Genomic DNA, 15970 nt, shown 5'->3' on the forward strand with positions numbered 1-15970 from the left:
GGAAGTGAAAGTAGGTACTGATTGCACGATTACGATTTGTTCGACTAACTATTAAGGTACATTATTTCCGTCCGTTTTCAGCCATTATACCTACCCAGCCATTAAACCTACACCCATATGCTTAGCTTTTTTTCACAAAATTTATAAATTTAAGGACCTACTCATATAAGTTTTTCGTTGTTTTCCATCGTATTAATATTTGTGAATTCAGAAACATACAAATCTTCAAGTTTCACAGTTAATTTTTAAATACATCAGTCGAAGTTGACTTAAACAAAAAAGTAAGTCATAGATTCATAACTATAATAAATAATTTCAGTAATGATTATGAGGTCTTAGTATAAAATACATTTATGTCTTCATTTATTATCAATTTTCAGAAAGCGAGCGGCTAAAATTGTCTCTAACCTATTATTTCATTTATTTCAATCTACATTCAACATTCAATTACTCATTCAGAACGCTTGCTGGTTGCATTCAGTTTCGACTTTACGTCACATTTAGTTCAATCATTCAATCAATCCAATCAGTTCACGGTGTTCCTGTTCAGTTCACAGAGTTCATTTTGGTTCAGTTTCGAGTAGAAGTTGGTAGCGTGTGGTTGTTTTTGTGTTCTTTTAAAAAGTTAAAATATCGAAACGTGTTCTTCAGTTTCGAAATCTACGAACTAAAAAAATATACAAGTTATAAATGTATGTTTACATACTTATTGAAGAAATATGAATTATTGTAAAATGCTAAAATACTTCTATAATTTATTCGTCTTTTTTTAGTTTTTGTTGCCTGAATTACCTTCTCCCTTAATTTATTTATATCCCAATTACCGACTGAAATAGTGCATTCTGTGACCGGTTTGTGAACTCGTTTGCACTCTGCATTGGTAATTAAAGCTATTCACGAGGCTAAGATGCAAAACGGTACCTCAGCGAACGGAGCTATGGAGTTTTTTAACCTGAAGAGTATGCCTCATATAACTCGTGTATTGTAAGTAAACTTAACTGATTTCCTACGACATTATACATAAAACTTAATTGTACATATTTCGTCATTAAAATATATTTTTATTACCTACTGCATTATTTTATATTGAATTGAATTAATTATATAATTGTTCGATATTTTATAGATTTATTTTTTACTTTAGATAGATCATTTCTAATAAAGCATACCGTTTTTTTACAGAGATAGAAATCAAAAAATTCAACCAAGCATTCTCCATGTAATTGGTAATACACCCTTAGTGAAACTAGAAAGAATACCAAAATCTGAAGGAGTGCAATGTGATATGTGTAAGTCATTAAAAAATTACTGGCTAGCTATAAGTAAACTTTAACTTATTTAAGGTACTTCTAAAAACTGCTTGCAAATTAATTTAAAGTTCCGAAATAAATTATATTTATAAAGTAATAAAATATGTTACATATTATGATAATGATCAATTCATTTTAATATCAGCAAAAACTTAAATATGTTATTATTAATTTTAATTCTAAAACAAAATAACATAATATTACTTTGGGTGCACTATGTATATACTTTGTATACCCATATAGTATCCATTCATATATTATATAATATATTTAAATTATATTTGTAGGGAAAAATATAATATTTAATTTTTTCAGATGCAAAATGTGAGTATTTGAACCCCGGTGGTTCTGTAAAGGATAGAATTGCTTATCGAATGGTCTTGGATGCTGAGAAGAAGGGTATTTTAATACCGGGCAAATCTGTTATAATTGAGCCTACATCTGGAAACACTGGGATCGGTCTAGCCCTGGCTGCGGCGGTCAAAGGTATACAAATATATACTTATATGGAAAATATTAATTATTTATTTGATATTTCCTAATTATTAGAATTACCACAATACCTAAGTTTTTGTCTTTCATGCATGCATTTCATACCAGAATTCAAACCCAGATCCTTGATGGTATATGAAGCTATATGATGATAACATGCAAAATTTATATATTAATAATTGCCACCATTATTTAATAGTTGTACATTTATATTTTAAAAATTGTTATTACTTTTATAAATTACAATATATTGCTGCTAATATTAAACCACAATTGCTATCAATATTAAATATATTATGTAACATAATTATCCAATTGCACAATATTTAATCACATCACATTTTCTATATAGGATATAGATGCATAATAGTTCTGCCAGAAAAAATGTCAGATGAGAAAGTGAACACATTGTTGGCACTGGGAACTGAGATTATAAGGACACCAACCGAAGCCCCATCGGACTCCCCTGAGAGCAACATTGGTGTTGCTAAAAGGCTTGTAAAGGAGATCCCTGATGCTGTCTTACTTGATCAGGTGAGGATTTATAATCATGTTTTTGTATTGAAATTATTTTACTGCCCTTATATACTGCATAAACATAAATTATATATAACTTGTAATAGTTAAGTGCACAGTATGAAAATCATATTTGGATAGAGTAAGAAAAAACACTTAACAATATTTATCTCAAGTTTGTTAAGTAGTTATTTTTTGTTTTGTTAAGTAGTTGTAGTATTGATGAACTTTAGTTAAATTAATAAAAAAGAAACATTTAAAAATAATTATTACGGTGAATTTTTGACCAGCAGGCAAAATCTAGTAAAAATTAAAATAGCTGCGCCTAAAATATAAATTTAAAATACATCAGGTAAATTAATTTACCAGTGCTATAAACATTTAAATAACGTATGTATAATACAAAATATGTTTGTCAAATCTCATAAATATTACGTATTGATTGATAGTTAAAATGAATAATTTATATTTCGCCCTTACCTACTGATAAATTAGCTACGTTGTATTTTAATACATTTTTATAATATCCGTGATTGCATACGAGATTACGAATCTATAATCTCGAACCTTACCGGATATTTTTTACGATGAAAACAAGATAAATGCAGGCAGTGCTTCTTAGAAACATGTGTAAAGCACGCTTGTGTACGCGTGTTTGACCAATCGATTAATTATATCAGCTTATCTATCGTTTATATTTCGTAAGAAGAGTTCATTTTATCCGATCGATGGCCTCATGTGACGACAAACTGTTCTTGCATTATCGTGGAAACAACCCACGCGTCACATAGTTATTTTGTCAATATTTTCCTGTATACCAACAATAACACACCACTACACAGAAATATGAAGGTTTTCCCGACAAAAAAGACGAAACATACATGTGTATTACGTAGAAATCATTTACGTTACATCATCATGATTTGATACATGATGAAATCATGAACAAATAATATTACACCTTCATCCAAAATAACTTTTCAAGATCAAATATTTACTAACGTGCACGATACTAAAACGTGAAACCCGTTTTTTAAATTTTTGTGTTAAACTTTAACCAGCTGAAGCTTCAGCCGGTTATACAAATATAGAAGACCTTACGGAAGCGAGGACGTTAAAAAATAACTTTTATTGTTGTTGTGTTTGTTATTATGTTGTCACGACACAAGAATTTGCGTCAGAATCTGTAAACATCAGTAACAGTATTGATTAAATTGACACAATTTTTCATTTTCATATGTACATAATTATTTAGCTCGGACTCCTGTCAGTGTAAATTAAATTACCCAAACTACATCTGTCCGGAAATTAATGAATGGCACGGGTCTCCTCTTAAAGGGAGAGGGGTTGAGGGCATAGTCCACCCCTTCCGAGTGCGGATTTTACACATCTTAAAAAAATCAGAGGAATGTAGGTACTTGGAATTCGAACCTGGAATCCCCAGAATGCGAGGCCGAATTTAAAACCACTCCGCTATAACACCTGCACTATAACAACTGAGTGCAGCTAAATTATTCAGAAAATGTACCTACTGTAACATATTTTTTGTTTACTCGTACAGCGATATTAACAAATGTCACCATTTAAGTAAACATCGCGTAGTTTAATAAACAAAACAAGTCACAATCAACATTCCTTTTTCGCAACGGCAGTGAACGACCTAAAAGTCACAAATATTCAATTTTCTCTTGTACGTATGATTGTTATCTAAACTGGACAGAATGAACTTTAAATCCATTATCGAGGTTACATGAACTCGTTATAATATCTATCGTATCTCGCGAAATACACTAAAAATACTGAACGAATAGGTAGGTAAGGTAATACGTGTATATGTGCCTAGTAGTTCATAGCAAGATGTTATCGTTGCAGTCTCATAGAAATAGTAGCATGACCTGTATAATGCAAATTAACTTGTGGTACCCATAAGTAAAACGCATAAGTAAGTAAAACGCAATAGTAGTGCGCGTAATGCGTATTAAGTCCATGGCTATGTACTAGTTTTGTTCTCAGAATAGGTAGATTAATTCCTATCCTACCTAGTAAATAAATAATATTATAAAATCGTAATAATCGTATTATAATTAAATATATATGGTACGAAGGAATATACTAGTCTGTATTCTATACATATAAGAATACATATTTAGAAAAATACAAACTCTATACCTAATATTTGTAATGAAAATACATAATTTTACTAACGATCGTGTACATTACTTGTGCGAGTCATTTGTACCTACTTTTATGTGGAATTTTGAAACTGTCATCTTTCCTGTTAACAACACGTTAAGAGGAAAATTTGTGAAATTGGAACAATAATGCTTAACTTTTTGATGTGAAACATCTATAGCCGCACGTAAAACCGATTTCTGGCGTGGCGACGCATACCGTGGTATACGATGGTATATATATACAGTCTATATGCAGTAGTGTGTACGGTGTGGCGACGCGTCGCCATGCGCAATCGAATTCAATAAATAGTCATCGTTATCTGGAAAAAAATCGTAATATTTTATTTTATCATTATGACATATTTAGTTCCTATCACAATATGTTCTTTTCTGCATATTACTTTTACAAAATAATGTCGATGTTTCACATCTGCCAGGCGTCCCGTGACGGCTCACATTTTTTTATCTATATTTTATTGTAAAATCCGAACTGTGATTATTCCTAAGATTTACTAACCCACCACGGTAAATGCCCGAAATAATCTGAGATCGTTTGTTTTGGACTTTTATCTCCATCCACGGATAATCTTCATCATGGCAAATCAGTAAATCTTCGGTTCACATGGGAGATGTGGTAACCGTCGGAAAATTTGGAAATTATTTAACGCGGAGTTTCGTTAAATATATGGGTATTATCATATATCGATCTCGGCATGATTATCTAGGTAATTGAAATAGCTTATAGCCTTTCGATCGGCAATTAGTTCAATCGTTAGGCATTTATGATATCAGAGTTGGTAATAATCCAATATTAAATGATATTATTAAAGATATCGGTATCCTTATCATCCTTCTTAAAAAGTACCTGGGCAAATAGGAAACCCTACAGATCTGAAACCAACTCGCAGTGGAAACCTTAGTATAGAAAGTTCTTACATCGTTGTAAACCCGAAGTCAATAAAGTAAATTAATTTTGACTTACATGTTAGATGGTAAAACATATCATACTTATCTTTTTCTCCTTATTGACAGTAGTGCTACTATATTCTATATGAGATATCTCAATTTAGTCCTCACGAATGTCAGTTCTATCTATCAGTTCCTTTTTTTTATAATTCTATTCAGATTCCTTTTTATTACTTAAACAAAAACAAAACCTCCCACAGTACAACAACGTATGCAACCCACTTGCCCACTACGACGGCACGGCGGAAGAGATCCTCTGGTCGCTGGACGACGACGTGGACATGCTGGTGATCGGCGCCGGCACCTGCGGAACCATCTCCGGCACCGCGCACAAGGTCAAGGAGCGCTGCCCGAAGTGCATCGTGGTCGGAGTCGACCCCTACGGCTCCATACTCGCCCAGCCCGACGAACTCAACGTATCCGACGTTCAGATGTACGAGGTGAGATGCTAATAAGTTTTTACCACACTTTTATTAGTTTGGGTTGTATCTATGTATGTAACGGAATCTTGAACTCTATTTTACCCACTTTGAACGGTTCGATTAATTTAAAATTTGAAACAATTATCAAGTACCGATGATAATACACGATTTTAATAATTTTGTCCCATTCTCCTCATTAGGAACGCGAACTCAGAATTAACGACTTTCCTTGTGCTTTTTTAGCGTGGTGTTAGTTTTCAAACTATAATTTATATGATATAAGAGTAGCAGACAAGCATGCAGTTAATCCTACCATCAGAGGCTACTGCCAAATATGGACATCTGTACCCAACCCTAGATAGAGGGATTACTGAGGACTAAGCTGGAATGCCTCGAAAAAGTATGTCTCCCTTGCCACACCAGTTGATGAAGACCAACTTTGGTACACTAATATTTTCAACAAACAGCTCATAAAAGTCCACTACAGGATAAATTCCCCCGAAAAAATAAAGATATTAAAAAATAATGTATTGATTTTTTTCTATTTTTAGATGTTAATATCGGTATGATATTACGGAATTTACGAATTACACCAGATTTATTAAGTTACAGACTATAGGTCGCTTCTGGTTATACCTTAAGACACTTAAAACATCACCTTATTTTTTTTTCACTTTAAATACCTTTGCCTCACAGATTTTTCTCATAGGAATCGGTTTATAACTTACTAGCTTTTACCCGCGGCAATACCGCGAGTATTGCCGCGAGTATTGTCAGAGGTTTCCCTCGAGAAATTTCCTTTTTCGGGATAAAAGGTACCCTTATCTGAAGGACATACCTTATCTGAAACACTACATCGTGTGTACAATATTTCATGACAATCGATTATGTAGTTTCAGCTTGAAAGAGTAGCAAACAAACAAACACCTCACATTCGTATTTATATATCAGTTAAGATTAGGATAAGAGATATAAGTTTTAAAACAATATTATTGAGTTTTCAAAACAAAATTTTCAAAAATATGTTTATCACAGACAGACATTCATTTTATTTAAATAGGATACATATTATAATTATATTGTTTATAATAACCATCTTATTTTGTTACGCACTCGCGCATAGGTTATCGTTACTAGCTCATATTTTGACTAAGGGTTCAATAATATATTTTTTTTCATCATTATTAATACATCATGTGATAACTGTCGTTTTATTACTTTATATAAGGCCGCTTACACACGATTGGCGCCATGCACATAAGCTTCTGAATACGGTAGAACCCTTTGTGGTTCGACTCCGGCGGCATCACCGCCACACCTATTTCTGCCAAATAACAGCAGTCTTAAGCGCTGCTGTGTGTACTCGGTGTGTTAAGGGAGACATACTTTTCCGAGGCTTTCCAGTTTAGTCGTCAGGGTTAGCGACGTATCTGTGGCTTACCTCAGAAAAGAAAACAAAGACTTCAAAGGTATGTGAAGTCTACCAACTAGTACTTGGCCAGCGCGGTGGTCTATGGCCTAATCATTCTCATTCTGAGGGGAGACCCGTACCCAATAGTGGTATAGTAATGGGTTTATGATGATGATTTTACCACATAAAAAATATTTTGTATTACAATGAGTCTACGAAAAAAATAGGGTCGTCCAGATTTTAAACTCAAGAGTTCAGATTCAAAGCTCGTCAGGGGCGCACATGACCCTGCAAAGTATGAAGCTATCTAGCAAGTAGCAATAGTATCTGATATTTGCACAAACTATTACTCATAGTTTGCAAACAACGTTCAGACGTTCGATAAATAACCTTTGTTTCAATTATCCGCTGTTAACTGGATTACAAACACTTATACAAAGTGGCAGATATTATTTTACAGTAAACATGTTTTTGTACACCGATCTCAAGTATATCAATATTTCTGTCTTTTTTGTGTCCACGACTTTATATTATACGATATCGTTATTTTTTATATGTACAACTTTTTTATATATACACTTTATCATAAACCATAATTAATTTGTATCTTTTCACAAAGACAATTCGGGGTGATTTTATCTTGTCATTTAACGCTTCAGTTGCAGTTTGTAATCGTGATATGCTTCACGATATTAATTCAACTAGAACAGTAGGTGTAGATTACCGTTATAGGTAAAGCAGGAGCATTGCAGTATGCAGTTTTAAGTAATACGATCCCAAACACGCGCCTCATATTTTTTAAAGTTACGGCGAATTAGAAAATAATTAATTATTTATTTTCTTTCAAGATTTAGTAAAAATTATACGACATCTCCATATTATTCGAATAATGCATTGAATTATGGCCTAATCTCTTTTTATTTATAGACTGTACCCGTATCCAGTAGTCGATTCATAATGAAAAGTGCAGATTCCCCCAATGCCTCATAAAAGAAAACTCCTTTCCTGTACCCCCTATAACATTTTTTATAACATAGGAGGAGCAGACTAGCATGCAGTCCATTTGAGAATAAGTGGGTACTGCCGCCCATGAACATCTGTAATCAACCCCAGATAAAATTAGTTTCCTACGTAAGGCCAGCCATAGATACTCCGCTACCCCTGAGGATTAAACTGGAATTCCTCGAAAAAGTATGTCTCCTTTATCACACCCTTAAAACCAGAACACAGCAGCTCTTCACACTGCTGTTTTAGGCAGAAATATGTGTGGCGATGATGCCGACGAAGTCGAACCACAGAGGGTTCTGCTACTACATCGTACTAATAAATTGTTTTATATATAAAGGTAGAAGGCATCGGTTACGACTTCCTGCCCAGAGTACTAGACAGAAAAGTGATAGACAGATGGGTCAAGACGGACGACAAAGGAGCTTTGACGATGGCTCGCAGACTCATTAGAGAAGAAGGCTTATTGTGCGGTAAGTATTTATTCAGCGATTGATGTATTTTTGTGGCACTTGTATGTGCGTAAATATTAATAATGGATATTGTGCATGTCAAATACTTATGTTAGGTTCATTAGTAATTTCAGTTAAACTCACTAGGGTTTATAAAGCCACACGACAATAAAATAGGTACACATTTACTCTAATCTCGGTAAATCTTTCTAACTATTTAGAACTAAACAGAAAGGGCTCAAAGGTGTCCAAGCGATACTAAAAGGGGTTTGCCCGAACTGTCCTGCATACGACTCCGAGAAAGAAAGAAGAGTTTGAGGAGTCACATACTGTTGTAAGCCTAATGGGGGCACCGCGCTCGGAGGACTCTAGTTGTTTCCAATTAGAGATCCCAGAGTCCTCCACGTTGCACTTAGGACGGCCATCGGAGGTATTTAGTCGCTCGCTTGCTGGGAGTATACCGAACTCACGGCAATGGATACCTTTTAAAGCTTCTCCATTCGACAGGAAAGAGATATCATGGCGTCCGCTGGAGAAATCATCTACCGATTGCATTTATGCGATTTGAGGCATGACGTCATTCGCTTCGATTAGCGTTTCAGATAAAATGGCCGATTACAGTATTTCATATTTTTAAATTTTATTGAAAATATATTATTATTATTATTATTTTACATTAAAACTCTGTAATTTCAAAGAATCCTTTCAACATGTTTATTTACTAAAATAATTTATTCTCTGATTCTTTAATACTGTCGACCGAAGTGTCTTAATCTAAACTCTGCGATGTTTGTCAGCGAAAGAAAAGGGTCGTCCTATTTAAAATTTTGCCACCCGCTCGGGAACGGAAACTAAATTTCGAAGCTTTTTGTATACAAAATGCACATTATCTAATACGAAAACCAAATATTGTCGCTCTCCAAACCATGACGCTTGGCGGTATGGTACTGAGTCAATCATTGCGTGTATTATTCCATCCAATTAGGAAAATGGCATCATGTGCGCACGACCTTGACCAGTTAGATGTTGCTTTATATTAGGTCTTTACTTTTCTTTTTCACTGATGTAAGTGTAGGTACATATATATATTTATATTCGATTATAATAATGAAGTAACATTTCGAAGACCATTTTTAAGGATCAATCTTTAAGTTTCTATAATAAAGAAAAGTGTAAAATATAATAAAGTTGCATTCGTTAAATCTCTTCTTTTTTATAGGTTAAACGAATGTTTAGAGTTGTAAAATGTACAGAATATATATAAGAATTATGTTTATAAACGTTTGTTTGTAATTACATATCTGCACAAGACGTCCGTAAATTTCAAGCTATTAAATGCATTCTGTGCTTATGTGTGCATATACCTATAACGTAACTTTAAAATATGGAAATAAAACTGAGCCCAAAACATTTTTAGGAGGCAGCGGTGGCGCTGCGATGTGTGCCGCAGTAAAAGCAGCAAAGAGCTTGAAGCCAGGGCAAAAGTGTGTTGTCCTCCTGCCGGACAATATCCGCAACTACATGACCAAGTTCATCAGCGACCAGTGGATGGAGGCGCGGGACTTGAAACCCGTCATCACGAACGACAAGATATGGTAAGACAATTATACTCATTTGGAATCTTTACTAGTGAGACAGAGAGATTACTTGAGTGAATATTTTTCATGATACCGCTCTTTATTTTATGTACCTACCTATTGACATTCTCGAATATTAGTTGATTTTTTGCTTTTTATCGACTCGCGTGGCGCACTTCTTTGAAGTTTGGACGCCAAATGGGTTCCGAGTTCGAACCTCACCAAACTTTATTAAAATCAATAATCCATTAAAATTTAAATTATATCCGATACAAAGGACCGTATGTTGGGAATAGCTACTGTGCGATTGTGAATTTAGTGTTATGTTTTTACGAATTTATTATAATTGAGTTGAATTATGAACACTTTTTGTGACACTTTCAATTTAATTATACCATCGTTGCTCATAAAGATATTCAGAGGCGGGGTAGTCAATATGTAACCTCATTACATACACCAAACAAAACCGAGGGAAACAACTACTCTTTATTTTATCGACAAACATAATTATGACAATTTGCCTCCACATGTCACTTATAACATGCGTGAACTTTAACACTGTCGATAGTGAAATAAAATAATATTGTGAAATGAGGCATATCACATTTTTATCTTATTGCTATGTTCGTTAATGAGTAATAATATTTATATAAAAAACTAAAAACACTTTTCAACTCGTTAAACGCGCCCTTTGATTTAGATTTAGTTTATTTCTTTGTTTTTTTACCTTTAAATTGGATTTTTGAGCCACTGTAATGATGCTTGAGATTAATTTTAATTACCTACACATTTCAAAGCCTTTTTTACCCAAGTCTGGCATATAGATTTTCTCACGATGTTTCACCTTCGCCGTTAAAGTTAATCGAGTATTTATTTCAAAAACGCAAATTAATTCCTACTCATTAATAATGACTAAAAAGAGCTAAGTAATAAGTTTCCTGGAATTTAACATAGGATTCTCTGTAGAATGTAGTTATACTTATTTTTTACAATTTTAAAGGTGGTGGAATTCGGTGGTCACAGAAAAGATGGTTTCACCAATAAGCACAGTGAAGCACAACGCAACACCGAGTGACGCGCTCGCGGCTCTGCAGCAGAGCAATAGGGACGTTGTGGCCGTCGTCAATGACAAAGGGTTAGTAAAATATAATATTTGGGAATGTTTCGTCATAAAAAAATTAATTTAATGTATAATTTGATGTCATCGACAGATTTCCAGGAGAGTTCTAGTTGACAATACTTTCTTTGTTTGTAGTCTTATTTTAATATGCTTCATTATTTTCTCTGTTGTAGATTATTCTTTGAATCTTTTTTATCATAGATATATAAAATTAACCTGCGAAAAAATCATAGACTCATATTTTTAGCTGGGTTAGAAAAATCTGTGTTTCTCGTGTCACATTGATAAGTTTTAATTTGACAACCAAAATTCAAAAATGTTACTTTTGAAAAATGAGGTGAAAATTAAATAATCACACAAACCAACCGGATCTAGTATATAATGCAAATATATGATTGAATGTGATGATTTTCTTGTTACTATGCTTAATAGTACTAGTTTACTTGGTTGCGACATTAGTAGAAAACTTCGATGGTGATGAGTTGGCTAAATACAAAATGGTTTAATGGATATTAACGTATGTACACGGTTGTTGTAGATTTTTTCACAAATTATTATTACGATTAGAATAAATAGAAATATAAAGTATACATCAGAGTAGCTGCTCAATCGTAAAACTCCCCACGGTTCATCAATTTCATTATCATTATCAACCTTAAGCTGTCTCATTGCTTGGCTAGGGTTTACACTCAAAATAAGAAGGTATTTTAGCGCTTAGGGTTAGTCTGCCAGGCGAGAAGAATTCAGATTGGTATACTCAACACACCTTCGAAAATCCTCAGGCTGAAAGGTTTCCTTATCACGTGCATGCTGCATATAAACATAACTTCTAAAGATTGATTTGAACCCAAACTACTACTTTGAGGTGCTGAAATTTGACTAAAATTGTACCACTATGCTGACTGCTCTCATCTGATCACAACCAAATCTATTTTCAATGTTAAATATTATTAGGATAGAAAAGATAGCTTATTTTATTTCTTTGTGGAATCCTTTGTTTAAATGAAATTTCATCCATATCTGTTCAGTATTTCAGTATTAACCTGTATAAATTGTAGTGTTACTGACCTCATTTAAAATTACTAAGTGGCCCTTTAAACTGATTTAATCTTATTTCAGATCCGTTCGTGGTATATTCTCCGCTGACAATGCGCGTCGGCGTCTCATAAATTTATCTGGTTCACTCTCGGAAGATCTTGAAAAATTCTTAGTGAAAAAGTATTACAAAGTGGATCTCATAAACAAAACGACACTAGGAGCCGTGTCTCGATTGTTAGACATCGCGCCATACGTCGTTGTTGTTGAAACAGGTAATAAAAATATCTGCGTCATCGTAAGCAGTTCCACAGTTTTACTTTTATCCTCATTTTGTGAATAGTTTGTTCACCGATCGGGATTACCGCAACTATAGGTACTCTTTTTGCCAACTTGGAGATATATATAAATATTGCCGGAAAGGATGTCTTTATTATGACAAGCAAGAATCAGTCGGTACATTTGTAGTGCTTCACCTGCTAACTACGATTCTGAAAATTTAATTCTATAGAAATTATGTTTTCTATCACCACCTACATAGATTGGTATATGATAGATTTTAGTATGAGGCTCCATTAGTGCGTGATATTTCATTGTCGCAATGTCAATGCTGCAATATTTTACATAGATTTATTATGATATGGCACGCTGACGCATGCGACGTTCCAACGGATGTACGGACAAGAGACGAAGCGGGGGAGAGGATAATGCGCTGCACTGCCGATTTGCCGACAATGCGAAGCAACGCAACACACTATGTGCCATACAATGCGTTGATTGGTTGCAACAATTGTATACAACACAAAGCACTTATTGTATCGAATTCACTTTCCACTAACCACTAGTACATGCTTTTTATAAAATATTGTTTTAGAAATAAATTTGGTCATGAAATAAATAAATAGTCCATGTTTTGTTACAGATATATCTTCTCACATTCAAAAACCCTTGGGAATAATCACTTCAGAAGATTTACTCAAGCATATCACAACGAATAAGCCGATGAATGGGCATTAAGAAAATATTTAAACAATGAACTAACTTGTATGCCTTTTTAGAGGTTTAGCATAATATTATTGTTACTAGTATTTGTACTGATTTTCTCACAAAATGAATGTGATCTTCCTAATATAAACATAAGGTACCTAACAATTACAACATTTATGTAATGTACATAAGCAATTTGTTGTCGACACAAATGTATCTACTAATATAACTTATACTTTAGAATGGAATAAATAAATTTGTATCGGCTTCCGATTATTAATTTCTCCTGTCCTTATACACCCGTTACATGCATGTATGCTAAAACTTCTGTGGGTGTAAAGGGGGTGTTCGCTCCGGAAGGACGTGGATCCGCCGCGAGCGTCTATCTATCCCTTGCACTGGCGTCGCTCAAATAATTTCTAGAAACAGTATACGAGTAGGATGCCTGCCATGCTTGCAAAAATCCGCAGCATGCAGTCTTGATATTATTTTTCAACATAAATGTTTTAGTGGAGTCTAAAAAGGCTATATTTTCTATTTAAATTCAATATCTAGCCTAATAAAATATTTCATGTGAAGGGACTTGTATTCATTTATAAATTTATAAGATAAAAAGCTATGTAGTAGACAAGAAACAAGATTCACAGTATTTTTGAAAATGGCTAAGTTTCATAAACATTGTTGCTTATCATATTATTTAAAATGCACGTTATTATGTGACAATCTGTGAAATTTATTGAAGCAAAAATAACACTACACTTTGTTATTTCAATTCAAATAATTTTTTCTTGCTAAAAATACAGTAAATTGTGTCAATATATTTCTCTTATTTTTATTATTATATAAGGATTGCTTATGGAAAATATAATATACATTCCTAGCTGCAAATCAATCTTCTCTAGGTGGCTAAACCACTATTGATCAGACTGAGAAATGAAAGACATTCTTAAATATAATGATTTATTTTTCAAGTGGAAGGACTGCGAGAGCGCCTGGCATTGGCAGCGAGTATGGCACCAGGAGCTGGGTATGGTCTCATTTGGTACAACGTACCAGAAACAGTACTGTCCACACCAGTCTTAGTATGAGTGTCCAGTCCCGCAGACCAATTGCCCCTTGGCACCTCAGAATAGGCAGAAGGGTCCATTGGATCAAGATCATTATCCTTAACTCTATGCCTTTTCTTGTCCCTATGGTGTGTCATTTCCTTGTCCTTTTCTTTACGGCTGGGTCGCTTTTCTTTGTGTTGTTGTTGTTGTTGTGGGACCTCTTGGTCAGATGCTTCACTGCTGTCGTCACTCTCATCGCCTTCCTTCAGTAATCTCTCTTCCCGTAAGTGCGCGGCGCTCTCGCTGGGGGTGGCTCGCGGGTGCGCCGGCGGGAGCCACGACACTAGGTTATTGTGCACATTCCAAAAATAGTGTTGACCGGTACCTTCATCATATACTTCTTCCCACCCTGGAGGTAAAGGCCAACACTCCAGAGCTTTACGCTTGTTTTGTAAGTACGTTTCGTTTGGTACTAACTTTCCCTGTTTCCATGTTTTTACGCAAAATTTGGAACATTCGTGATAAATATTACTTTTGTTGGGGCAGCCTTTATGACCTTTAATAGGATCGACGTTAACTCCTTCGATTCCCTCCCAAAAGTGTTCCTTATTCTTAGTTCTGGGTTCGTCGGGTTTGCAATCGTAATCCTCTGCGATAATCTCTTCATTTGATTGAATTGGTGCCTGATGGTCTGTTGGTGGTTGTTCTATAACCGGATTCACTTTAAGTATACCTCTTTTAGCTAAACGAGCAGCTAAAGCCGGTGGCAGAGGCATTTTGATCTTGATTGCAAATTGCACTCAATTTACCCAAATATAACAGAAATACTACGCAAAACACTATAATTCGACAACCAAACATTACATGAAATTGACATTATCAAAAGTAATGATGACACTGACAACTAAATGATGCTGACATTTTGAACTTCTTCTTTTTGGTGTTTTAACATCCTGCACTTTGCACTTAGCCAGCGATAAAATCTTTATATTTTTATTTACGTCCATTCGATTTGCAAATACAGCTGAATATAGTACTTCCTTTTTCTTGAAATCAATAAATAAAACGTATTCAATGTGTTTTACATAGAACTAACTTTTTTACAGCTAAAGTATATTTATCACACCGCTAAAACTACAAATATTATAACATGCACCATGTTCTAGTGAACCCAAATTACACCTCTCTCTCTCTCTCTTAACCCCACCAAAATATTAGTTAGGCATTATATTATTAGTCTTTAAGCAATTAATTTGCTAATGTAGTCATATACAAACGGAATTTCTTTAGATTCTACAATTATATATTTTCTTTGTCTTCCTAGTTTTACTACCGTGCTAAGTTTTATAATCTTAATAAATGAGAAAGATGGTTCTTTATGGGGTTTGCTTGTGATGCCACCATCACCATCGATTCTGCCTTTTAGTGTAAAGATGTTTTCTGGTTTTAAGTGT

General features: G+C 34.2%; 2 protein-coding genes across 2 annotated transcripts; one reads left to right on the forward strand and one right to left on the reverse strand.

Moving 5' to 3' along the window:
• The first annotated feature begins 533 nt into the window (after nt 1–533).
• On the forward strand, nt 534–13734 carry LOC140742770 (cystathionine beta-synthase). Its single transcript, XM_073073765.1, has 11 exons — nt 534–692; nt 774–984; nt 1183–1289; nt 1626–1796; nt 2155–2336; nt 5659–5898; nt 8637–8769; nt 10166–10343; nt 11326–11460; nt 12565–12755; nt 13403–13734. The coding sequence occupies exons 2-11, from the start codon at nt 908–910 to the stop codon at nt 13495–13497; spliced, it is 1509 nt and encodes a 502-aa protein (XP_072929866.1). The 5' UTR covers nt 534–692; nt 774–907; the 3' UTR covers nt 13498–13734.
• A 686-nt stretch (nt 13735–14420) lies between these two features.
• Nucleotides 14421–15408, reverse strand: PQBP1 (poly-glutamine tract binding protein 1). The gene has a single exon (XM_073073778.1). The coding sequence runs from the start codon at nt 15290–15292 to the stop codon at nt 14435–14437; it is 858 nt and encodes a 285-aa protein (XP_072929879.1). The 5' UTR covers nt 15293–15408; the 3' UTR covers nt 14421–14434.
• Between the last annotated feature and the right edge of the window lie 562 nt (nt 15409–15970).

The sequence above is a fragment of the Epargyreus clarus genome, unplaced genomic scaffold, assembly GCF_041222505.1.
Source record: "Epargyreus clarus isolate Ecla_fem2 unplaced genomic scaffold, WU_Ecla_fem_2.2 ptg000006l, whole genome shotgun sequence".
Classification (NCBI taxonomy): domain Eukaryota; kingdom Metazoa; phylum Arthropoda; class Insecta; order Lepidoptera; family Hesperiidae; genus Epargyreus; species Epargyreus clarus.